A 27594-nucleotide genomic window follows, 5' to 3' on the forward strand; every position below is an offset into this window, starting at 1 on the left:
ACTGGAGGAAACCGGAGTACCTGGAAGAAACCCATGCATAAACAGGGCGAACATACCAAACTTCCCAAAGACCTGAGGTGGGGATTGAACCCATAACCCCAGAACCCTGGAGCTATGTGACAGTTACAATACACACCTCTTGCAACACCATGCTGCCCTACAACATAAAATTACACAGAAGAAAAACTCAATATAACAGAATAAAGCAATAATTGCTCTCAAGTGGCTTATTGCTTTTATAAAATGGTGGTCACCGCAAAATATGATAAAATACACAAATGTTCAATTCATAAATGTTTTTATTCTGAAACAAACCTTCACAATAAAGTATTCTGACACACCGTGTAGTCTGTTAATGGCGAGCACTGTTGCTAAGCAACATGAGGGTGATGCATACCCACTGTATTGAACAAAATATGTTCACGTATATTCAGGGTTTTTTAGTTGAATAGAAATACTTACATTTCTGTCCCCTTTCTGAAGGGACACTTACGCTAGTGGAGAAGCTGCATGAACTATAGGGCTAGCATTGAGTTGTATTTTTAGCCTTTGTTTCAAGAAACTGGCTGAATAGCATTAGCTTAACCGAGCACTGTATTGTCTCCTGATTTCACGCTGTTCTTGGATAATAGAATAAACAGTGACAGTGAACTACTGAACAGATTTTAGGAACTATCTGTTTTCTATTTTTACATTAATGATGCAAGTTCTCAGGTAGCTTTCAGTTTCCAAAGATCTTTCTGGAGACCTCCAAGTATAACCTCCAAAGCTCAGTCTTTGAAGTTGGCTGGATTTTCACCTTCTCAGTATACATCACTCAGTAAAACCATACAGTCTCATAAAAAGTGTGGTGGAACCCACAAGTTTCCATCTTCAGTATCTTTAACTGGGGAACATTACTGTAAGATATTTCATTTTAATTGTAGACTCTCAAGTTTACTTTTCAATCACTGTTTTTTACACCACTCCAGGGTCTTCGTTTCACGCTTCTAATCAAACCGACATAAGATAATGTAGTGTAGTGGAACAAATCTGGTCTTAATTCCAATACAAATTGTATAAAATTCAGAGAAAGTTTCTATACTCTTGGTGTTTTGTCTGTCTGCAGACTGAAAAAAATGTCTGGTGTTTGTATGCAGCCCTGGCATGGTAAATGAGAAAAACAAAATGTCTTGGTCTGAACTGGCTTAGGAGCTCTCAGCATCTGGAGGCCTTTGGATGGTGGCGAGATATCAGAAAGTTGAAAATCATGAAAAGGGTTGAAGATGTTGCTTTATTCCTGCTTCATATGAATATAGACTTATTTTTGTTGTTTCAGATCCATTATTTAAGGTGGAGCTGACACCAAATACGGGAGACCTCTAATTGCATGAAGGTAAACACAGACCTACAGTGCTACAAAACTAAACTGATACATTTACAAATCACTGTCTGTAGTAATTCAAACAATTAATTAAAACATACAGACAAGTTAAACTTCACCCTTGAATAAGCCTCTTACTCAAACATACCGTCCCACCTTAAGGGATGCGGCGCTACTGAATGCACACAAGCAAAAAGGGGGTTTGTTTAGCTGTGAGAACAGTGGTTCTCCAGAATCGTCTACATTGCCTTTAAGACCATCCACCCAGCAAAAACTTTGTGAAAAGACTTTGAAAAGTCAACTTGACCACCTTTCTAATAATTGTTGAGGTGAAAAGCGATTTGTGATCAGAAAAATAAAAAGGCCATGATGGGTAAAAGGGATTTAGCCCAAAAAAATTCCCAACATTTAAGAGTACATTTAAAATGCTTGTACCTTAATGAAACAATTTTTCTGACATTGTACTCCATGGCTTCGGGGCCACTCCATTTTCCTTCAGACCTACAGTGCTGAGTTGTTTTCTTAGAGCTGTTTTTTTTTTTTTTTTAATGAGAGTTTGAAATTCTTCCTCTTTAAATAATGAAAACAGTTTTGGCGTGACACCATATCATGACTGCTTTTATAGACGGAGGGTGTGTGTGTGGGGGTGGGGGGGTGGGGGCAGAGAGTATCTAAGAGTTCTGCTTATATAAAACATTTAGTGTGTGTGTCTCTTGTCTAAAAGACAGAACACAACAACAGGCTTAATGTGACAACATGACCCATGTCATAACACACTTAAAAGTTTAACAATATCCAACACTGACAATATAGCCAAACTCAACAGATGATGATTGGTTAGTAAAGTAGATAACACTACCACACAGACCTCCAAAGAGCAAACTAGGATTTAACTCTCAGCTTGGACAGGAACACTACCCCACACTATACTATACAAGTTAGTGTCCATTTTTAATATCACTTATGCATGTGTAAAAGTAATGAAAAATGAGATGGGACAGGCTTTGTATTTATTTCATTATCTTCGACATTTTCCGTCTTATACATGGAAAAAAAATTGGAATTTTTTCTACAAGCTGAATAATGTAAGGGGTGGGGGAGGGGCAAACATGCTGGAAGTGAGAGAGAGAGCAGTGAGTTTTCCACTGATTTATGAAAATGTGCATAAACACACACACACACATATATATATATACACATATATACAAATAAAAAAAAATTACACGGGTAAGGTGTTACAATTAAAATCAGACAGGTTCATTCCTTTATTCATTATCCCTGTGTTCAAAATCACTCCCTATTCACTATTACCTATATTACTCACTATAAGTTCACTATTTTAGTGAACAAAATTAGGAGGGTAGTGAACGATTTCTGGTACTACTTCAGGTGGGTTGTTGCCAAACAATGAAATGTATTATGGATATCAGCAATGCTCTAGTGGACATGGGTTGTTCACTTCTCTTAGCAGTTGTTTGAGTGCACTGATAATTGTCCACTATATTTTTGGACACTACTACGACCTTAACATAGTTGATCCCAGAAGGAATATTGGATGAGCAAGTGTCCAGTAATGTCGGGACATGAGTTGTAAAATATAAAATTATGACAATATGAGCTAAGTGTACATCTTCAAAATCATTGTGATGATTCGCTGATATGCAACATAATAATAGAGCCTCTGTTGTTACTACTCTGGGTTCAGCACTGCAGAAACCAAACTATGTATCTCTTGGGGGAGGCCCCTTGCTTTAATTTCAGACAGGGCTGTAAAATATTAATTATGCACCTATAGGGTAGTCCAAGAGCAAAACCACAAAATCTTAACTAGTGTTCAATTAACTGAACTGTTTATGCTTCATCACCTCAGGAAGGGTTTGCTGAATTCAGAAACATTGTTAAAAACTGCTGCTGATAAGGCTAATAAAATTGACTAGCCCAATCATATTTGCATAATTCAGATTAAGGGGGACATTTAAATAGGCAATTCATTTTTGTATTCCTCAGGCGACTGCTTTTTTATATTTTTAAAATATTCACAACTATATGTCTTTGCTCTGTATAAGCCTTTATCAGGTGTGTGTGGGGGGTGCCATGATACCTGTATACACATGCACATTGTGGGCACTTCTCTTTCTTGTGGGGACCACCAACTAGCCCCTACAATGTAAAAAATTACATTTTAAGGTGAAAGCATGTTTATTACTTCTTATTGAAAGGTTAACAGTAAATCTCCACAATATGTATAGGAATCCATCACATATCCCCACATTTCACTTATACAGGACTGTGTGTATGTATGTGTGAGTGTTTTACAAGGAAATACACATAAGGGAGATTCTCATTCCCTCTCTCTGTCTCTCTCTCAAAACTCCAAGGCTGTTTCTCAATATAAAGTACGTCAAGCTGCACTGCCGTACTTGGTAGTACGACTCGCGAGTACAAACTCCCGAGGACGCTGTGGTTGTTATGTAATTGGAACGCCTGCGTACTTGATGATTCACCGTCTCTGTGGCGCAAAAATAGTAATAGCGCTGAGGTTGCAAAATGCATTCTGGGATGTCTGACTCTCTCAAGTCTACTGAAGTCACGTCCCAGTGTATCCTCGTTATTATGGGGCAGAGCAAGAACACATCTGCGTATTCGGACTGTACTTGGGCTGTGACTGATGACGTTTCCTAAGAACATGATGACGTAAGAATACACAAGAACGCATATTGAGAAACGGCTAGTGAGCTTGTCTTTCAGTGATCAGTGTCTGACACTAATGACATCATAGATTTTTTTTTCAGTAGCAAGAGAACCATGATCTAAATCTCTAATTCTCAGAGGGGAGTCTTTATTTGGCCTCCTGTACCGATATACTCTTACCTTTATCAGCTGTGACATGCTAGCATTTGTAAAAGCAATTAATTTAAACCAGTTAAATATGAGGTAAACAATAGTGTGCTCTCGGAAAGATACAAGACATCATCCTACTTCCACCTGCTGTTAGTTGATATAACAAAATGGCTTCTACTGTTCTTCTCAAAGCATGTTGAGCTGTAGAATCATTGTATTAGCTGCCATTTTAAACAAAGGTTGAGGCTTTAAAGGTAACCTTGTGATGATGCAGTCCTATAAGGAGATAAATATGTTGCAAATTTTGGGCACTTGTAGGACCACATCTAAGAACTTTTGTAAACTACAATTTGTACATGTATTTTTAATATGAGAATTTGCAAATTAAAATTTGGATTTCTTTAATTACCGGCCTCCATTCTGCTCTTTCGGGTCAGCATGTACAGGTGCTCAGATCTATAGCAGCTCTAACAAAAGTTGACAGACACGGAAGTTGTGCTGCCATGTTTAAGAGGTTGCCAGATCCACATTTTACATGTAGGGCAAGTGCAATTTTTAAGTCCTTATATTCAATTATTTGTACAAATATGTGTTAAAGATTTTTTTGTTTGTGTAACATATAATTTAAAATGTAAATGTTCTCCCTCTCTTTTGTCATTTTGTGGTTACTGTTAAAAATGACAACTGCCATTTTATTCAACAATAAATAACCTAAAAATTAAGCATTTTGAAAATCTAAATTTGAAAGCAATAATAACTTTTTAATTATTGCATTCATTATGAAACAGCTGGAGACTTTTGAATTAGAATTATACATTGCATAAAACAGTGTTAAAATGTACTTGTATAGATAATACAATTTCTCAGATCAGGTTCTACAAGTGCTCAAGATTTGCAACATTATTACCTCCACAGGCCTATATTAATATCTCAAAACGGAAAGAAAAACTGGATGTAAAAAGAAAATAAAAAAGCAAAGTTTTCCCTGATAAGTTCCATTTTATATGACATTTATTTGGTCTGTAGTATTCCATTCAGATCTTGGCTGTACATAACTTTGATTCACAAGCCTTTAAATCATGACTATTCATGCACAGCATATTAAAATGCTTGTACGTGTATCGTAAGGGCCTTTTGATACCCAGCCTGGAAGTTAAGCATCCCTCATGTCTTATATATGTTCTCAGTTTGAACAGATCCTGAATTTATTGCATCTTTTTAGAAGCTAAGCTCCTTGACACTTCCACTCGACACTCTTTTTTAGAGAGTAATAAAAACAAGAAACCCTCTGTAGACTGCCTTAATTGTTTCTTTTTTCCCACTCTCTTTCTCTCCATTTTTTCTCCCTCTCTTCTCCTGCCATCATTAGGGGCTACTGATCCTGAGAGTAAGCAGCTTAATGTTGTGTGTAATTCTCTTTTCACTCCACTTCTTTCCTTCTCTCTCATTTTTTTTCACACCTCTCTTTTCATTTTATGGGTCATCTTTTTACGAGAACGTTCCAGGCCGACGCTGACCTCATTCGTGTTTTTACCTCGCCTTAACTTTTTCACTCATTTTAAACTTGATTCCTTGCCAAGAATCAACATTAAAATGAGCTGCTTAACAGCTGCCCTGTAGAAATGGACCGAGAATTTATAACAAGTACTTCAGGCTGACCGTCAGTGTCAGACTGTATTAAACGCTTTGTCCATCCTGCCTGCTTTGGTCACAATCCTTAATATATTAGGTGTACAAATAAGCATTTTTTGTGTAACATATCATTGTAATTCAAAGTGTAAATATTCAAACATTAAAAATCATAGATATCATTTTATTCAACAAAAAATGAATCAGTGAAGTGAATGTTACTGATGCTTGGTTGGGAAGTTCTGCAGCACCCATCTTATAGTCCAGACACAGACACAATTGATGTCAAATGCTTTGTCTGAAGTACACTTCAAACTATTTGAAGAAGTGTGAACATTGGTTGATGACTTCACTGCATCAAAAGACAAAACTTTCTTCACTGCTGAAATTGGTACGCTTCCCAAAAGATAGCATTAGATGTAAAACAACATAGAATATTTTGATGATTCAATTTATTGTTGTTTTCTCACAAAATGACCACCAGTTTAATATGATGGTATTGCAATGTCTGTGAAGCTTTCTCTTGTGAAAAATAAACAGTGGATTGTAGGAGGAACCGGGATGCCGAACTGCACAAGCAGGGATGAGGCTGATTCATCTCAGGCTCCAAGTCCATGTACATCAGCTTCTTCCTTACGAATGCTTCATCAACTGCATCCTCAAATGGAACCATTAACTCTTTGAAATAAACTATGTTAACTTTCAGGGTAGAGCACCATATCTGGGCACAATGCACTCTGGGACCTGCAGCTTTTTTCCTACGTCCACTAGCAATTTTCAGTACCGTGCTTCACCCCATCTACCAATATTTGTATCCCGTACGCTCCCTTTACTCACACTCACTTTACTACTACAACCACTCATTAATGCATTAAGCTCTAGCTGTTTGCTGTCCAACAAACATGCTAAAACCCTTAGCACAGGATTATGTCTCCTTGTATACCAACCCTGTGACAAACTAACTTTACAAGCTGACAGAATATGCTTCAGCGTGCCAACCCCTGTACATTATTCATATTTTGTGCTGTTGGAAGGACGTCATAAGTTGCTCCCAGCAAAACTTAATATGACTTGCCTTCATCGCCCAAAACTCTTGCCAGGAAATCGTGCTCTTCTCTAGATTCTCACATCAAAACCACTGGCCTTGTTTTGCTTATGACGCTGCTGTTACACACAGTGCGTCCTCTTCCTGCTCGTGAATAAAACTTGTCATCATTTGCGTTCTCTCTGGTGATGTGGTCTTACAAAAAGCTTTCCACAAATCATCTGACCCAAGGCCTGCTCTTCCGCATTGTACTTGGCCAATCACATCCCTTAGATCTAATGAGCTCCTGGCTACCTGCACGGCCACTTTTGGATTCCACTTTCTTCCTGTTTTTTCCACTGCTGCCTGTACCACTGGATCTTTAAATCCTGACAAAATTATCTCATGACTCACCTTTGAGCATTTAACTTCCTCAGCTAAACTTTGATGTTAGATCTTCTAATACAATGTAAATATATTTAGATGTTTAATAATATATCATATATTTCAAATTTACAAGCATTGAAATTGAGAATATTATATGTATCGTCATATTTTGTGTAAATATATCAGGGTCTTCCCCATTCTGTATTGTTTTGGAGTTTTTTTCTCCCTCATGTTACTATTAGTTACGCTCCTCCACCTGTGTCTAGGTAAGGTCATATGACTCAGTTCAAAGGTGATCCTTATTTTGCCTGTATATTTGAGGTTTGTCTAGGTGTATGTTTATTGTGGTTCATTTTAGTTCTTGAGGGTTCCGTCATCCTGTGTCTTTGTAACTTTATGTTCACTGGTTTTGTTTATTAAATGTCTATTCACCTCCACTTTGCTTCCTATTCTCCACTGTCCTACACTTGCTGTGACGAAATACTTAATAGTTGTTAGTGTGTATTGTGTTACTTTGATTGTTCATTTGTATTTGTGACATTTATTTTTATTTTATGTTTTATTAAGAATTTAGTCAGGCAGCTCTGAGAAATATGCTTGCAACATGTTCGAACAAAATATTATAAAATAAGTAAGTACAATTTTATTTATAGAGCACATTTAAAACGAAAGTGCTTCACAATAAACAAAAGAGAAATGTCCACCTTCTAACCACCAGCATCACAGAAAAACATACAGTGACACAGAAAGACATACATTAACACAGCTCCTAATCCACAGATCCACAGCTTGGATTTAAAGACAGTCATAGATGGCGTGTTTCTTACATCGCTTGGAAGACCATTCCAAAGTCTTGGTGCAGCAACAGTAAATGCACGATCCCCTTTATGTTTAAGATGAGACCTAGGAACAGTCAGATACGATTGAGCTGAAGACCTTAGAACTCTTGAGGGCACATACAGGCAAAGCATGTCCACAATGTATATATGTAATATATATAAATTGTAGGAAAAAATGGGATGTCTCTCAAAAATTGATGAAAAATGGAAAACCTTTATTACAGTAAGCAGTTGCAAGATACAAAGATGTACCATGGGTTCAGCGGAGCTAGATTGAACATTGAGTAATAGAAAAACACAGCTTATATAGTTTGACAATACCACCTTCCATCTCAGCTCCTCCTAAGGAACACAGTACACATGGAACCCTGTCATCTGTGAGGAACTTAATGTGTACGAGTCCTATCACCTTCATGTCTAGACTAGTTCACTTTGTCTGTGGTGGTCTTACAAAATTTTATATATTATATAAAAATATGGCAAATATGATTACTTAGTATACTTTAAGTAAATCAACTAGACGGTCTCATGTTACTCCTCTGTTAGTTAGTCTTTACACTGGCTTCCTGTTGATCATAGGATTCAGCTTAAAATTCTTACACATACGTAGTCAGTTCTCTGTATGTGGTTGATCTGCTTCACCCGTACGTATCAACACGTTCTCTTAGGTCGAGTAATTTAAATTTATTGTCTGTTCCACATTCTCGCTTAAAGACTCGTTGAGATCGAGCATTTGAGGTTGTCACTCCTAAGCTGTGGAACGCATTGCCCCCCTTTTTTAGATCAGTTGATTCTGTGGCCTCATCTAAAAAGAAACTAAAGACCTACCTTTTTAAGCAGGCATTTGGATAATTGGACAAGACAGCAATGATACTGTTTTTTATTGTTGTATTATTATTATTATTATTATTATTATTTTTATGTATTTATGTATTGTATTGTATTTCATGTTGTGTCATGTCTTTGTAAAGCACTTTGTGGCTTGTGTCTGTGAAAAGTGCTATATAAAATTTACTTACTTATTAATATTTTTTTTTCACAAGGGATGGACAAAAACCATGTATACCTCTGTAGCATATTAGCCAGGTGGTCATGACATTTATAGCTCACTGGTGTATTCATGTCTGATTCTACATATCAATAACCTGAATATATACATGTATTCATGTGCAATTTATTTTACCATTCTGCACAGACCTAACTGTATTATAAATCATTTTTTTCTAGATTTCATACTGTCACTTAGGGAGAAGAGAGGCTCAATGAGCTGAGTAATTACCTTCTTCATCATCAGTTCAGGCTTTAATCCCCACTCTCAACTATATTATAATCCAATGCTCCAACTTTTTCACTTCATCAAATGCTGGGTTCGACCGCTGCTTACTGCTGTACTCTTGATTAGATCTGATTTCCAGTGGTTAGCAGCATGGAGAAATATTTCTGAAATAGGTCCAGACACTGTGTGTGTTCATCAGAAGCTCTCAGTAAATTACAGTCCATTCAGAAAATGATTAAATTTGCAAATTGAGGGGATAGAGCTCAGCGGGGAAGGCTTTTCCATCGGCTTTTGTAGAATTAATTTGCCCAGTACCACAGCTTTTAATCTCTCCTGCATACCATTTTTCTCATTACATCGCTCTCTCCCTCTGAATCATTTTTATTTTTCTTACATATAACACACACACACACATATTATATATATATATATATATATATATATATATATATATATATATATATAATAGTATACCAAAATAGTATGAAGATGTGTAGTGTTTAACCTTATCATCTTCATTGATTTTTGTAAATATACACTCATTGTGAAATAAATATTAGACATGAACTGTTGCTCCAGTGAATAAGCCAGCAGTTTAAGCATAATCAGTGGTTACAGGGATTTTAGACATGCCACTCTTTATATCATATAAATAATCAAAAGACTCTGGGAATCTGAGGGAATATCTTTGTGTACAGGTCTAACAGCTGTACACCAATATTACAAGAAAGGATCTGTACAAATGAAGAGCTAATCAGTGTTTATATTGTTTGTTTACTTACATTTCACAATGCATACTAGACAAGAACTAAATAAAAATAATAAGTTGAAGATGACAACTATGATGGAATGTTTTGCACTTTTCCTCAGCTAATAAACACTAAACAGACAGGTGAAAAACTGATAAAGAACCAGTTTTTTTCTGATTTAAAGTAAAAAAAAAGAAAATCACAAGGAAATAAAAACCAGAAAAAATGCTCAGTCGTTTTGCTGTTGTTGACACTCAAAGGTATGATTCTTTGGGGATGACTCCTCAAATGTTGGCCAATGATTCAAACAGTTGAATCTCTTGGAGTCAACTCAGGCTCGGTTTGCAGGTGCTTCTGCAGCGCACTTTGAACTCAAAATATTAATGTTAAATAAATGCTAAATGTACTTTGAAAAATAAATTGGCCATATTATTTCCATACTCTTCAATATTAATGTGTTTTAAGATACTGTTTATTAAAGCTGGTGTAAGATGGTATTACCTCCCAAAGGAGAATTTTGGGTCTATGTGTGGGCTTACAGTCAAGTTACAAGTGGGTGGATCAAAGCTAATGTATAACTCCTTAGAAGTACGGTGCAAAAAGGGTGATGTTTATTGGTGGAATGTGACAAACAGACAAAAGAAAAAATGCTTTGAACATAAATATACTATTTAAGGGGTATGGCTCTAGCCTCAGCCCAATCCCCCATAAATGAGAATCAGCTGTGAGTCTGAAACTCCACACACGGTCTAATGCACAAACACTGACACAACTACAGAGGCTGCTAGAATTTGGGCTCAGGTGTTACCCCTTTCTCGCTGATAGAACTAAAGCACTAATACTTAGTATTAACCCCCTTTTCCACCTCTAGCTATAAAGATAGTGGTTGTATTTGCACTAAGTGTCAGCTAGTTAGCTCTCTGGTGGATAAAGTGGACCAGTTAGAAGTGCGAATCCGGAGCTTATTATTGTTGAGGGATAAACAGCGAGATTCAGTGTTAGCAACTCCGGGTGCCTTAGGGAGAGTTAGCACCCCCTCGACTCCGGCGTTAGAGCCCTCACAGCGGTGTGAATGGGTGACGTCTCGGCGTCATAGCCGGAAAGCTAAGGCTGATGCTAACGCTGAGGCCAAAGCTAGGCACCACGCTCCTCCGATTCGCGTGTCAAACAGGTTTGCCCTGCTCAGCGAAGCACCCGCTGAGGAGCCTGTTAAGAGTGCTCTGGTTATAGGAGACTCTATTGTTCGACACGTGAAATTAGCTACTCCTTTAGTGGCGCCGGCAGTAACAGTTAGCTGTTTATCGGGAGCCAGAGCGCCGGATATTAGTGGCAACCTTAGACTGTTAGCTAATAGGAGATATTCGAGGGTAGTCATTCATGTAGGGGCCAATGATATTCGTCTGCGGCAGTCTGAGGTAACTAAGGGTAATATTACAGAGGTGATTAAACTGGCCCAGACGATGTCCGATGCCGTAATCTGCTCTGGCCCCATACCAATGCGGCGTGGCGACGAAGCTTACAGCAGACTTTGGGCGTTAAACTGCTGGATGTCCAAGTGGTGTTCCGAAAATCAAGTGGGCTTTATAGACAATTGGTTTCGTTTTGAGGGCAAGCCTGGTCTTATAGGTAGGGATGGTATCCACCCCACGCGGGAGGGTGCTGCCTTACTTTCTTGCAGCATAGCACATAGTCTCTTAGTTAGTCAGCAGAGTAGTGTAGATAGCTGCTGACAATCCAGAGCCGGGACCAGGCCGCAGACAGACAGGCTAAACCGACCGTCTGCGAATTGTCTTGAGGCGTCACCCAGGTTCAACTGTATTGAGACTGTGTCTTTCCCCCGAACTAAATGTAAAAGTAGAAAAACAAAATCAGCCTGTTTCAGCAACCTAATCAATATTAAATCATACACAACACCTAGCAGCAACACCTCAGAACTAAAATTTGGGTTACTCAACATAAGATCACTAAACTCAAAAGCACTTCAAGATACAATTTCCTATTATGAGCCTCCACGTTCACTCAGATCACAGAATACTGGATTTTTAATTGTTCCCAGAATTCAGAAGGCCTCAGCTGGGGGAAGAGCCTTTTCTTATAAAGCCCCCAGACTCTGGAATGATCTTCCAGAAAATGTTCGGGACTCAGACACAGTTGCAATCTTCAAATCTAGGCTAAAAACACATTTGTTTAGTTTATCTTTTGGTAGCTAATGCTCCCCCATAGATAAAGGCGGCAGATCTGGGGGGTCCATGGACAAGGAATTATAGTAAACTGAGACGCTGGTGCTGTCGTCCCGCCGCTTCTCGCGATCACTCAGATTTGTTGACGGTGGAGCGGAGGGATGCCAGTGTTTCAGGATGCTCCCGTGTCTGTGTGTCCTCCTGGTTCTCTCCTTTTAGTTAAAGCTGTCATAGTCAGATCTGCCGGAGTCATTAGCCACACTCTGGAAATTTTCATATTTTCTACTTTACAAACACAAAACAGTTCAAAACTAATTCCATCCCTTTACATCTTTCCGAGTAAACGACTGCCCACCTGTCTGTCTGGACACTGATGGATGACTGTCGAGATCCTCCTCTACGCTTCAGACCAGCTGCCCACGCTCCAGCAACCACCAAGTGCCTTGAAGCTGTCCCTACACTGAAGTTCTCATGGACTACTAACTATCATCACCAGTAGATTGACCAGAGGAGGATGGGTCACCCCTTGTGAGCCTTGGTTCCTCCCAAGGTTTCTTCCTCAGCTGGGGGAGTTTTTCCTTGCCACTGTCGCCCCTGGCTTGCTCACTTGAGGGTTTACATTTGTTTTTACATTTCATGTCAAATCTTTGTCTTACTGGAATTCTGTGAAGCTGCTTTGTGACAACATCAGTTGTGAAAAGCGCTATATAAATAAATTTGATTTGATTTGATTTGATTAATACTTTAAGCCCTCCCCCAAACCATACCATTTCCTATTCTACAGATAAACACTTGCAGGTTTGCATGATCATGATCATTAACCCATCTTTAATTTTTCCTCTTTACAGGTACTGATGCAGAGAGTGACCCCTCATCTCTTCATAGATCCTCCTAACTAAGATAAGTACCTGCACTCTCTGGCATTTCCTAAAGAAAACACTACTACCACAGATTACAGGTATATTTATACATGAGTTTAACAGTTACTATTTTACATAAGGCATCAGGCTTGTGATGGGCTACATGGTTCGCCACGTCTATATATTAATAAATAATATTCTAAAATAGTGAGACCTTTAAAAAACATGACTAAAAATATTTATATATTTATTTTTTTATTTAATGGACTAAAACTAATAATAATTAAATGACTAAATAAGAATAAAACTAATACAACTTTTAGACAAAAACATTTAAACTAAATGAAAATCAGCTGCCAAAATTAACAATAACTGATGATGTTGGTCATGCAACTAAATATCGGTAAGACACCACAGGGATTCCCATGATTGCAGCAGGTATTTTTTGTAACCTTGGAAACCACATAAAAGTCACATACAATATAATCCACCTGGCAACCCAGTAACAACTGCACAAACTCAACACATTCTGAATGCTACAGAAGACTTATTCCTTTATACCATTACAATATAGCACACGACACGTATAATAATGAATATACATGAACTAATATACTTGCTTCATACTGTTCTCTGGGTTCAAGGAAGAACACACCCGGGATTGGATGCTAGTCCATTACAGGACATCGCACACTCATCCAGTCACTCCCACACTCACAGCTGTGAACACTTTCACACAGTCAAACATCTATACATTTCACACATCTAACAACACGTGTGTTTGGAATGTGGGAGGGAGGCAGAGAACCTGGAGGAAACCTACGCAGACACAGGGAGAACACACCAAAATCCTCACCCACAGTGACCCAAGAAGTGGCTATGAGTGTTTGTTTGTTTGTTCGTGTCGTTTGCCCTTACGTTTTATGCTTCGTTTGGACCTCCCTTTCGGGTCTAAGGACATTTTCTCAATTTTTGCAAATCTTATTAACTTCACATTTACATGAAATTGTGATTTGAAAACACAAGGAGATAAAAACAGGAAAATGCACTAGTTAGTTGCTAGCCAGTTTGTGTTGGCCGTCTTCTAGTGCTTCATCAGTGGACACAGGACACTGTTGTTGGGATATTTTTGGTCGGTCGACTATTCTCAGTCCAGCACTGACACTGAGGGCTTTAAAAACTCCAGCAGCATTGCTGTGTCTGATCAACTCTTACCAGAACAACACACACAACACATCCCCACCACACTGTGGGGGTCCTGACCATTGAAGGACAGGGTGAAAGGGAGCAAACAATGTATGCAGAGTAAAATATGGATGCCAGTCCAGTATTTATAATTGTAGACCTGCAAAGTGCTCCTGTGAACAGTGAAACCCAGAGAATCGGCAGTGAGTGTAGAAAGAGTGAGGTGGTCATAATGTTATGGTTGTATGTGTATATGCTGGTGAAAATTAAAAATCTAAAACATCCCTGTCCCATAACCTCTGACCACACAATGTAGGTCATAAAAGGTCAGATGTCAGCACCACAGATGGACATTTCTCTTATTGCCCTGTCATCAGAAAGTCAAAAATATAGCTGGAACATCTTGACTAAGCAGAAGTGCATAGCTTAGCACAGTGCTGAAAAATCCATACACCTCACTTTTTTAGCGGCTGTCATCACAGCAACTTTTCCTACACATGTGGGCTAGCCTTTTCTTGAGGCTACGCATAAAAACATACACACTTTGACGCAGAGTCTGAAACTGTGTCCTATTCTCTATATAGTACATTCTTTTGGGGTCCACCATTTTGTGGTAGGGTACGAAAACAGTAGACAATTTTAAGTGCACCCAAACAATCCCATGCTACACTGCAAATAGCAATGTACAACCCATGTGCACTAGTGGATAGCAGATTACCCATAATCCACTACATTGGTAGGCATGAGTTGGTGTCTGAAATCATTTTTCAGTTCCCTATAATAGTACACTATATAGTATATAGAGAGCCATTTCGGACACAGTTTTGTCCATGAAAGAACTAGCCCGCAGCCACTGAGACTCGTTGGATTTGCGGTTCTTTGAGCAAATCCAGCCTGAGGCACTATGTAAGACAGAGCTCATGGCAGAACTACAGGCAGATTCCACTCCAACATGGCAGCATGTGCAGCCACAGCTGTACAGTTTTTATTCTCCTACCTCCTGCAGGCTCTTGGATAGCGAATGTTTGCCATCAAATCCTCACTGCCTTCTTCCAATACCTAGTATAGAGCCTTCCCAGAAGAGCAGAAAAGGGGGAAGTCTTTGGAATAATGCCTTTAATATTGGTTTAGTAAGTGTCCAATTTAGTGGTGTCAGTCAATTAAAATATTGTGTTGGCTTCATCACATCACAATGACTGTGATTAATCATGAATAATCGCAAATTAAAATGCTAATATTTCCTTGTTTTCCTGGAAGGGAGATAAAACAAACATGTAGAGTTCTATGTATGACTTAGAAACACAAGTAACTACCTATGTTGAAAGTCATGCAGTTATTCCACCCAATGTAGGTATTAAGTAAAAAAAAAAACATAAATTTATAAAAATGTAATTAATGTGACCACTGGTGTCACAACAAACTATCTGCCTTCATCGCTGCATATAACGCTCTTCATTAAATCTTTCTGAAAAGAACATCAGAAAATAAGTACCAGTAACAGGCAGTATTTGGGCGTGGTGTGTAAAGAGAGTCAGATGGAACCTCACCAAAGTTGCTGTGTTGCACCCTGTGAGGCCTCATACAAAACACAATTCCCACTACAAAGAAAGACCTAATTGGCCCAAATACCAATAAATATCCCATGTATTACTCCCACACTCACAGCACACATCAATGAAAATAAATCCACAAAATAAACCCCAAAAAAGTGAAAAAGTTGGGCCCGCGGTGCATGCTTTGAGCACTTCCTAAGCGCCCCAAAGCCACGCCCACAGCCATAACTCAGTTTCAAGTTCATTTTACTCCATAAATTTTCCTCTTCATTGGAGTAATTAAAAATGATGTTTTAGTGACTTATTTCTTAACTATTTTTTTACAATGTATAGTAGAGGTACAAACAGTGTAAATGTAGTGTTAAAGGTACAACAGCGATTTTAAAGTCAAGTTGTGTACCCTAAAGGTGCATTCTCTTCTCCAGAAGGAGAGGTGAACATTCGTAGAACTGTGTAAAATAGAAGAACATGATATAAGTCATGGAAATGAATTTGGGAATTTGGACATATGCAATCAACATAACTTAATAATCTACAAATATTATAGAATATGGTTTAATTATTTTACCTAATTAAAAGATGTACTCTTGAAGGTACCAACACAATGACAGCAAAAGGTCCCACCACAGTGACAAATTTACGAATAGTGTTATTCATTCTAACATTTCAGAATAGTTTTTATTATATTTGAATTTGAATCTCTTAATTGGCTGAGTAAGAGTTTCAAGGACAGAGTTAGCATCTAACACAACAGTTCCGATACAAGCTTTAATTGAGAAAAAAAAAAAAAAAACAACAAAAAAAAAAAGTCGCCTAGCAAAGCTCACAGCCTAGACAATAAAACACCTCCATATTCCAGCTTCAAAAATTTTGTAAGAGATAAAAAGTGTTGATTAAGCAAAACACGAGAAAAAAAGTGCCAAACCTCACGCAGCAGCTGTGTGAGTGTTTCTGTGAGAAAGACTGTAAGAGTAAGAGTGAGTTATGAGATTTATTCCATATTTCAGCATAAAAATAACGTAATCTATCTTCTAAACTCAACAGTAGCAGCACTGTTTACACATATGACACTGCTAATAGACTAGACTAGACTACAGTTAATTATGAGAGGATGTTATGGCCACATTTGGGAAAATTCTTTAAAATTAACACGTTAAAGTTTCCAGATTAATCACATGCATTAACACAGTAATGCTGACAGCACTAGTCCAAAAACTTTTGGCCATAAAGGGTAAGCTGGCTTAGTGGGCAAAGCTGAATGAGAGAAAGAGTAAACCTGCTTTTTCTCTTTAACACGTCAGAACTAACAGCAGGAGATGGAGATAATGCAGTATATAATCCAGGGCAGGATGTTATTTTTCTTCATAACTGTGTGTGTGTGTTCTATTTTAGGTGCTGAGTGTTACCTGTTGTAGAGCAGGATGTCTGGTGTCCATATCTGATTGGAGGGGAAGCGTAGATTATTCACACCAGGATAGTTCTCCGGATTCCATGTTAGATACACATCTGTCCAGCCCTGTACATGCACAACAACACACACAAAACTTTGTTGTAATGCAAGGCTGTGATTTGGAGCCACGTATATTTTATTGAATCATTCGTTCGTTTGTTCATTCATTCATTGCTTCATTTTTGGTAATTGCTTTTCAGGTACAGAGCGAGACTGTCTGACTGCACTGAGCCACGTATTTGTTACCACAAAGAAGAGTGATGGGCTTATTGAATGTTTGTAGCCCGACAGTGCACACTGACACAACTGCTGATGATAAAAACTCATGTCTCAGAGACAAAGACTGATAGACTGATAAACGGAAAAACAAATAAACAAAATAAAACACCGTTTAGAAGTGTAGCTGGCCAGTAAGGCTAAACACAAGGGCACAGTCCATGTTCCAGTGAAATGAGGCTTAAATCACACGTTTACAGGATAAAATCTCATCTCTGTCAGCACAAAGTTGACCGAAGGATCTTTTGGAGTATATTTCTCTGATTTCAACTTCTTTCCTCTTTTGTTTAAGCCAAACTCTTTTAATCTAAACTTAAAATGTAGGTCTATTGTGCTTGTGTTTTCTTACCCACCTGTTTTTAGAGCGTGACGTCAACCGTCAGTGAGCTCCTGCAGTACCCCATTCCTGCGGCTCCCTTAAATGCACAGGAATTATCTTTTTTTGCCTTGTATTTAGGGCCCTATCCCCATGGATCCAGATATTTTTAAATATGGAGATTTTCATTCCTCTTTTATATGAAAATATGTCCATCCTGACAAATAAGAAAACTTTTGCATTATCATGCAAGTCCAGTAGGGGGCCAAAGTTTGCCAAATCTTAATAATGCATAATATATTTGTTACACGTTACACATGTATTCACTGGGTGGTGTTTCCATATTCTCCCTGTGTCTGTGTGGGTTTCTTTCGGGGTCTCTGGTTTCCTCCCACAGTTCAAAACATGGAGGTTAGGTGAATTGGCTTCTCTAATAACGGTCCTGGTGTGTGAGTGAATGAGTGTGTATGTGAATGAATGTCTGTATGCCCAGGTATGGACTGGTGCTCAAGGGGGAAACCCTAGTGCCCGATGCGGTGGTGGACGGTCGTTCCTGGTTGAGAGTACACGGTACGCATTTGGCTGCCGCTTCTCGCCAGTGTATGTGTAGATTGAATGTTAAGTGTTGATTGTAAAGCGTACTTGGGTTTCTAGAAAGGTGCTATTTAAGTGTAACATTAGTGAAATAAATAAACAACATTGGGCGGCACGGTGGCGCAGCAGGTAGTGTTGCAGTCTTGTGGGTTGTGGGTTTGATTCCCGCTCCGGGTGACTGTCTGTGAGGAGTTGGTGTGTTCTCCCCGTGTCCATGTGGGTTTCCTCCCACCGTCCAAAAACACCTGTTGGTAGGTGGATTGGTGACTCAAAAGTGTCCATAGGTGTTTGTGAATGTGTGTGTGTGTCTGTGTTGCCCTGTAAAGGACTGGCGCCCCCTCCAGGGTGTATTTATGCCTTGTGCCCAATGATTCCAGGTAGGCTCTGGACCCACCGTGACCCTGAACTGGATAAGCGGTTACAGATAATGAACGAATGTATAAACAACATTATTTAATGTCTATTTTTTCATATGTTGGAAAATTAAACCTGGTGCAAGCTGTATGTGTACAATGTAGTTTTATGACATATGTAATTCAACATATAGGAAAATAGGAATTTAAACATTAAAAATTAAAGCCAGACAGGCATGCTGTGTGATGTCAGAATTTTACCCGTACACATGAGAAAAGCCCAGTTAATGCTTCTACGTTGAACCTTCACCACAGGCGTCGTGTCGACGCAGACCGCAAAGGCAGAGATCGGTCAGAAGTCGGACGGACATTGTTGAACTCCTCTCCTCCACAAACAGAGACGCAGACAGCAGCAAATTCACAGCGAGAGATTTCCTCAGACATGGTGTGGGCTTCAGGGATGAATAATAATACTGAACAAAGGCAAAATACGGAGGTCTCCGGGAGGCGATACGCAGGAAAACGTGCCGGCTTTGTATTAGTTACTTTCCTGGCACCTCATGTAAACTATGCTCTGTCCCAAATAACGACCTACTCACTAAATAGTGCAATTTAAAGATGTATAAAAACTAATAATACTACGCCACTACATAAGTCCTGGCATGTGTGTCATGGCTCACTTTCTGAGCATTGAAGAACAGGATGAAAGAGAGGAAACAAAGTATGCAGAGCACGAGGATTACAGTCCGTAACTGTAGAACTATTAATTGCTCCTGTCTGGTGAGTGGAGCTGAGAAAATGCACAGTGAGTGTAGAAACAAGGAGGTGGTCATAATTTCATGGTTGATCGGTGTATTTAAGCAACAGTAAATGAGAGGGAGTGCTATAATGTGAGATGCTGGCACTGGCTGTGGGAAAAAGGCCACATTGCACCTGTGCTGAAATATGACATACCTCGAGTGTATCATTGCTAATATTTTCATCAACATTTGGCAAGGTAAAATAATTCCAGTCATTTACACATTCCTTCTAAATTAATTCTGTATCTTGATTTGGTTCTGTTCAGGACTCAGGTGCTCTCTAGCAAACAGGTCTGGAGCATTCAGTTTAGATGAGAACCAATGCTGCCTCACTTTACAGAGTTAATGTCTGCTTTAAACAAGGCAACAGCCTCAGAGCCGTGGATAAATGGACAGGAGTCATGGTTTATCTACTATTTACAGTGAGTTCAGATACTTGTGTAAATGATGCCAAGTTCTGTCTGTTTAAGTAGAAAGTGCATATTTTGGGTAGGGTGTCCCAGTTCTTGTTGGGAAAGAGGTAAGGGCATGAGGAGGAAGGCTATATACCCCTCCAAACCAAGATTTCTCAGAGGCAGATTTCAAATCATGGACTATGAATGCCTTGTGAATCAGTGGCAAGTTGGTGGTGCAAGTGACCAAAGAAAGCCACAAATTACAGTATTTTTATACTCCTTTAATAAACTTTAATAACCACTGTATAATCTTAGTTCAATATAGTTTCAGTGCAATATGTCCCTTTACATCTTAACTTGCATAAAACATCGATAGTAGTATACCAATATCTCTGAATTTCCAGTTCATCCTTAAATGCTGATGCCATTGCATTCTAGTGCTTGTGGCTGCCGCAGCATTCAAGGTGGAACTGGACATTTTGAACAAAAAGCCACCAAATGAGCAACTGCATTCAGCTTCATATCACTGAGTTTTAGGAGTGGGTGATGATATATGATGCCCTAAATTTAACTACACCAGGAGCTCTGACATGGCTGCAGTCTGGCAGCAGGACGCCGCTGAATCACTGCTGTTTAGTAGGGGATGATTTTAACCACGACACCCTTTTACTCACATAAGTAATGGGACCCTTATAGTTCCAGAGCCGTCCATAAAAAAGTAAACGAGAACATGCCTCGAGTTGTGTTGACCACAGCCCCAGAAAACACACAGATGGAGCATTTTCCTATTTTTATCCTAGTGACTTTCAAATCAGTAAATGAATGACGGTCTTGTAAATGCTGGCATTGTAGCTAGGATATTTTTGTATGTGGCAGGGTAGTACTGGAAGTGCTTTGGTCAGAATGCTTTTTTGTGTAATATTGGCACTCCAGGATCGTCTCAACCAATCACATTGCGGGACTGTAACTAACTGTGCTATAATATAATGATGAAATACACACTTCACTTCCAACACGCAACATGTTAGCGCATGCACACACACACAATCAAATTAGTACACACACAGCTGTCATCCAGCTGATGCACATGGACATAAGCTAACCGCTGGGACCAAGAAAACACACAAATACACATGCACACTGGACATACACACACACACACAGAGCCATATACCAATTATGTAAAGCTCTGTTTATCACACATCTCTCCCCAAACTCCTCTTCTTTTTGGCCCAAACTCATTACAGTTCACAGATCCAGGTCAGAGCTGTGTGTGCTGTGTTCTTTTTGTTGATAAAATGCAGCTGAGTTTCCCTTCATCTTTTTGGGGGCAGGGGCAGGAGGTCATGCCTAGAGGCTTGTTTCCTTCAAGTTCACTCATGAGCCCTGCATTTAATGCTCACATATGAGTCTTGTATAGCTCAGAAGGCCCCCTCACCCATTACATGCTGGGGTATCCAGATATGTCATTTTCCCCTTCGTTTCTGAAATAAAAGTGTGTCCTCAGACATTTGACTCACGCTGTATTGTATTTAATGTTTATGTTAACACTTGCACCAAAATAAATTTCTTGTACAACAGATTGTTGGTATATAAAAGATTCTGATTCTGATTAAAGGAAACTCCCGCTGCTGTTTGTGTTCTTTTAGAAGCTCTGCATCATTAAACGTGGAATGGTACGTTTGAGAAAATTTGCCGGTTGTAGCTTGTTCATGGTTGAAGTTAAACTTCTTTGTAAGTTTTTGTTTAGTTTTGCATTTACTTTTAAATGCAGGTAGCAGTCTCTCAAATTTGCAGTCAGCTCGTCCTTAAGTAATGTAATTAACAGCAGAGCTGCGTACAAACACTGGACCTTTTTTCAGGGCAAAAATAAGCCAAAACCTTAAGTTTATTGGATTAAAGTCTTTCAAAATTGCTTTAGAGACATAGCTTCAGGCAAAAAGGTGACATAAGATTTTTTGAAAAGAAGTTCTCCTCCTTGGATCACCACCTTAACGTGGTGGTGTAGGGACTACTGAACGCTTATGAACAATATTCACACACAGACGCTGTGTTAGGGAGACCGTTCCGTTAACCCTAGACATCGGACTGAATAGAGGACTCGGTTCAGGTTCATGAGTGGCCGAGGAGTCGGCTAGTGTTCGGTTGGAGAGATGATTCTTTTCGCGGCAAGGATTAATAAAGTTTTCCTCCTCGGGATTTTTGGGTTAAAAATCAACCTCGCCTCAGCGTTCTCATTTGAACTCCCACAGTGGAGGGGTTTGCGTGCCTGCGTGAGCCTAGGAGCTATGTTGTCGGGGGCAATAGCCCCTGGTAGGGTCTCCCAAGGCAAATTGGTCCTAGGTGATGGGCCAGACAAAGAGTGATCCATAAAGACACGGATGAAAAAGAGAATAACGTGGACACAGCCTCCCTTGCCTGGAGCAGGGTTACTCACCCTGGAGCCAGGCCTGGGGGAGGGGCTCCTTGGCGAGCGGCTGGTGGCCGGACTTTCACCTATGGGGTCCGGCCAGGCTTAGCCCGAAAGAGATACATGGGTCCACTCTCCCATGGGCCCACCACCTGTGGGAGAGGTAGTAATCCGGGTCTGGTGCATTGTGGATCGGGTGGTGGTCGGGGTCGGGGGCCCTGGTGTTCTGATCCTTGGTTACTGAAACTGGCTTTTGGAACATGGAACGTAACCTCTCTGGTGGGAAAAGAGCCTGAGCTGGTGCACGAGGTTGAGAGGTACCGGCTAGATATAGTTGGGCTCACCTCGACACACAGTATGGGCTCTGGAACCAATCTCCTTGAGAGGGGCTGGATGCTCTTTCACTCTGGAGTTGCCCAGGGTTAGAGGCGTAAGGCAGGTGTGGGCTTACTAATAGCCCCCCGGCTTAGCGCCTGTACATTGGGGTTTACCCCAGTGGACGAGAGGGTAATTTCCCTGCACCTTCGGGTTGGGGAAAGGGCTCTGACTGTTGTTTGTGCTTATGCACCGAACAGCAGTTCAGAGTACCATGCCTTCTTGGGGACCCTAGAGGGAGTGCTGGAGAACACTCATTCTGGGGACTCCATTGTTCTGCTGGGGGACTTCAATGCTCACGTGGGTAATGACAGTGAGACCTGGAGGGGCGTGATTGGGAGGAACGGCCCCGCTAATCTGAACCCGAGTGGTGTTCAGTTATTGGATTTCTGTGCTCGTCACAGTTTGTCCATTACGAACACCATGTTCGAACATAAGGGTGTCCACAAGTACACCTGGCATCAGGACACCCTAGGCCGCATTTCGATGATCGACTTTATAGTCGTATCATCTGACCTGCGGCCATATGTTCTGGACATTCGGGTGAAGAGAGGCGCTGAGCTGTCAACTGATCACCACCTTGTGGTGAGTTGGATCAGATGGCGGAGGAGGATGCCGGACAGACCTGGCAGGCCCAAACATGTGCTGAGGGTTTGCTGGCAGAGGAACCTGTCAGAAAGATCTTCAACTCCCACATCCGGCAGAGCTTCGACTGCATCCCGGGGGAGGCTGGTGACATTGAGTCTGAGTGGGCCATGTTCCGGACCTCCATTGTTGAGGCGGCTGAACGGAGCTGTGGCTGCAAGGTTGTCGGTGCCTGTCGGGGTGGCAATCCCCGCACTCGGTGGTGGACAACCCGGGTGAGAGGGGCTGTCAAGCTGAAGAAAGAGTCCTATCAAGCCTGGTTGGACTCCGGAGGCAGCCGACAGGTACTGAGGAGCCAAGCGGCTTGCGGCCTCGGCAGTTGCTGAGGCAAAAACTCGGGTGTGGGAGGAGTTCGGTGAGAACATGGAAAACGACTTTCGGTCGGCTCCGAGAAGTTTCTGGCAAACCGTCAGGCGACTCAGGAGGGGAAAGCAGTTTTCCACCAACACTGTATATGGTGGGGGTGGGGAACTGTTGACCTCGACTGGGGACGTCACCAGACGGTGGAAGGAATACTTCGAGGATCTTCTCAATCCCACCAGCATGTCTTCTGCAGATGAAGCAGAGCTTGGGGACCCAAGCTCATCAATCACTGGGGCTGAAGTGGCCAAGGTGGTAGGGAAACTCCTTGGCGGTAGGACCCCGGAGGTGGATGAGGTTCACCCCGGGTTCCTCAAAGCTCTGGATGTTGTGGGGCTGTCCTGGTTGACACGTCTTTGCAACATCGCATGGACATCGGGGGCAGTGCCTCTGGACTGGCAGACTGGGGTGGTGGTTCCTCTTTTTAAAAAGGGGGATTGGAGGGTGTGTTCCAACTATAGGGGGATCACACTCCTCAGCCTCCCCGGTAAGGTCTATGCGGGGGTACTGGAGAAGAGAGTCCGACTGATAGTTGAACCTCGGATCCAGGAGGAACAATGCGGATTCTGCCCCGGTCGTGGAACACAGGACCAGCTCTTTACCCTTGCTAGGATCCTGGAGGGTGCATGGGAGTTTGCTCAAACAGTCTACATGTGTTTTGTGGATCTGGAGAAGACATTCGACCGTGTCCCTCGGGGTATTCTGTGGGAGGTGCTCAGGGAGTATGGGGTACTGGGCTCTTTGTTACGAGCTATCCAGTCCCTGTACAAACAGAGCAGGAGTCTGGTTCGTATGGCTGGCAGTAAGTCCGACTGGTTTCCAGTTGGAGTTGGACTCCATCAGGGCTGCCCGTTGTCACCGGTTCTGTTCACAATTTTTATGGACAGAATTTCTCAGCGTAGCCAAGTGGCGGAGGGTGTCCGGTTTGGTGGTCTCAGGATCAGCACCTCCAAGTCCGAGTCCATGGTACTCAGTCGGAAAAGGGTGGAGTGCTCTCTCCAGGTTGGAAGTGAGATCCTGCCTCAAGTGGAGGAGTTTAAATACCTCGGGGTCTTGTTCACGAGTGAGGGAAAGATGGAGCGTGAGATTGACAGGCGGATCGGTGCTCTGTACCGGTCCGTTGTGGTGAAGAAAGAGCTGAGCAGAAAAGCAAAGCTCTCGATTTACCGTTCAATCTACGTCCCAACCCTCACCTATGGTCACGAGCTTTGGGTAGTGACCGAAAGAACGAGATTGCGGGTACAAGCGGCTGAAATTAGTTTTCTCCGCAGGATGTCTGGACTCTCCCTTAGAGACAGGGTTAGGAGCTTGGACATCCGGGAGAGACTTGAAGTGGAGCCGCTGCTCCTGCACGTCAAGAGGAGCCAGTTGAGGTGGTTCGGGCATCCGGTTCGGATGCCTCCTGGACGCCTTCCTGGAGGGCATGTCCAACGAGGAGAAGGCCCCGGGGCAGACCAAGAACACGCTGGAGAGACTATATGTCTCAACTGGCCTGGGAACGCCTCAGTATACCCCCGGAGGAGCTAGAGTCGGTGGCTGGGGAGAGGGAGGTCTGGGTTTCTTTGCTCCGACTGCTTCCCCCGCTAACCCGGATAAGCTGTGGATAATGGATGGATGGATGGAAAAGAAGTTTTTGCGAAGTGTTGGCTAGAGCGATATAAAAACTCCCAGCTGGGTTGTGTAGCAGTGCAGTTGTGTTCTCTGTTTTCACTATGTTGGGAATGTGTTGTAGTAGTGTCTGTGATCCAGAACGAATCATCCAAAGTCAGTGCTTGACCTGACATAATGCTTATGTGGTTGAATGCCATCAAAGCCTCACAGTAGTGTCCTAGCATCTTGCCAGAAGAGTGCATACATATAATTTTGTGTGTGTGTGTGTGTGTGAGGCATCATTTAACCCAGCAGATGAAAGAGAGGGAAAGTGCTGTTCTTTACTTCTATTCTAAACAATCACATTAGAGAAGCCAAGGAGAATAGGTCTCTCTCTCTCTCTCTCTCTCTCTCTCTCTCTCTCTCTCTCTCTCTCTCTCTCTCTCTCTCTCTCTCTCTCTCTCAGGGCTCAGGCGCCATCACGGACCAGTTGACATGGCCACTGAAATGGGCATTAGACATGGTACGTGTTGCATATGTGTCTCTCACACACACACAGAGCAATTTCATCATCAAAATTAATCATGATTTTACTCCTATCATGGCTATGCTTTACATGTTTACCAAATGCCAGCATAAACAAAATATTCACATCTGGCAGTAAGAAATGTTTTTGTCAAAAATGTCTGAATTAAAACTCAGAAACTGGACTGGGGATCTATTCAGCCATAAGTGAAATCTTAGCCGTACAGCCATTATCAAATGCAATACATTCCTAAACTCCAGTCTTTGATGTAAAATTAATATATAGGCAGTTCAGCTGGGCCAGAATGATCACGAAAAACATTTTGGCACCGTGACGTTAATAGTAGTATCCATGTTTGCTGAAGTGTGTTGGAATAATGACTGTCCAATCAGGTTTCACTTGAAAAATGACCAATCAACCATGGCTGACCTGAATAAATTAACATCTGTTCAAGGATTTATCAGGTTTCAGTGGGAAAAAATGAGATTAAACAGTAAAGTTTTGCAGATCGTAGTTGATTATTATGCACTGTGCCCTTCAGCATTTGGTGACTCTGCTCCGTAACAAAAAAAGCAAGTATATTTCACTAGAAAAATGTTTGCCAAGCATTGACTAGAGTAGTAAAACACCCCCTAGCACACAACTGGATCTCTGGAGACATGAATATCTACCAGGATTTTGGGGATGAGCATTTACCTCCCTCGAATAATGAAGGACTAGTCTCTGTATGTCTCAACTTTTGATAAACAGAGCACTGAAACTGATCAACAGGATCAAAAACCACTTTGTGAAATTTTCTGTACAAGGCTTAAAATCCCAAAAGCAGATCAATGAGCTTATCGTGAGCATTTAGACTGATGAGGGCTCAACAGATTTAGATCAGGACACCTAGATCAGGAATTGTGGCGACATTACATAGACTTCCATTCATTTTGTGGAGATGTTCCATTCACGTTTCCTTTTGTACAACAAGATGACCTCTAACACTAACATTAATTCAATACTTAACCCAACCTTAAAATGTAATGTACACGGTGGGGATTAGCTGGTGGTCCCCACACAAGTTTACCTGGGGAGACATTCACACTCAACTCACACTCAACTGATTATGGCAGTGAACCTACAGCAATGATGCTGTAGGTGCCTTACTCAAGGGCACTTGGCCTAGTGGTGCTGGGGGTGTAGAAAGCACTTCCTAAACCCCATTTCTGCTGCCAATCCTGAGGATTTAACCACCAACATTTCAGGCCCAAGGCTGCTTCTCAAGCCTTTAGGTCAGAGGTCATCAAATATGGACTGTGGAGCCAGGTTCAAGGCCAGGATTAAATTGGCGAGCTTGTACGACACTATACTTGGCCAGTGAATTACATTAGCAGTTGCAGCTACACCTACAGCTGTCATGTTCGAAGCAAGGAACAAGGCATGTAAGTGCGTAGACGTGGGACTTTTACTGAAGCAAGGAATCACAGACTAAATGAATAAACAAGTAAAGGGAACTAAACATGATGAAGGTAACACCACTTAAACATAAACTGAAGAAATAAACACAATAAACAATTATGAATGTGGGAACCAGCTTGATGTAAAATATTGATTCTGAGTATTGAAGTTCACACCT

At 41.1% G+C, this 27594-nt stretch overlaps 1 protein-coding gene across 1 annotated transcript in view; it reads right to left on the bottom strand.

The window, feature by feature from the left end:
- Positions 1-27594, bottom strand: part of chrna8 (cholinergic receptor, nicotinic, alpha 8) — a 103923-nt gene that overhangs the window by 32582 nt on the left and 43747 nt on the right. Inside the window, exon 4 of the mRNA XM_066659946.1 lies at positions 17293-17402. Coding sequence (XP_066516043.1) covers positions 17293-17402 — 110 coding nt within the window. The remainder of the gene's footprint in view (positions 1-17292; positions 17403-27594) is intronic.

Source organism: Hoplias malabaricus, chromosome 2, assembly GCF_029633855.1.
Source record: "Hoplias malabaricus isolate fHopMal1 chromosome 2, fHopMal1.hap1, whole genome shotgun sequence".
Classification (NCBI taxonomy): Eukaryota; Metazoa; Chordata; class Actinopteri; order Characiformes; family Erythrinidae; genus Hoplias; species Hoplias malabaricus.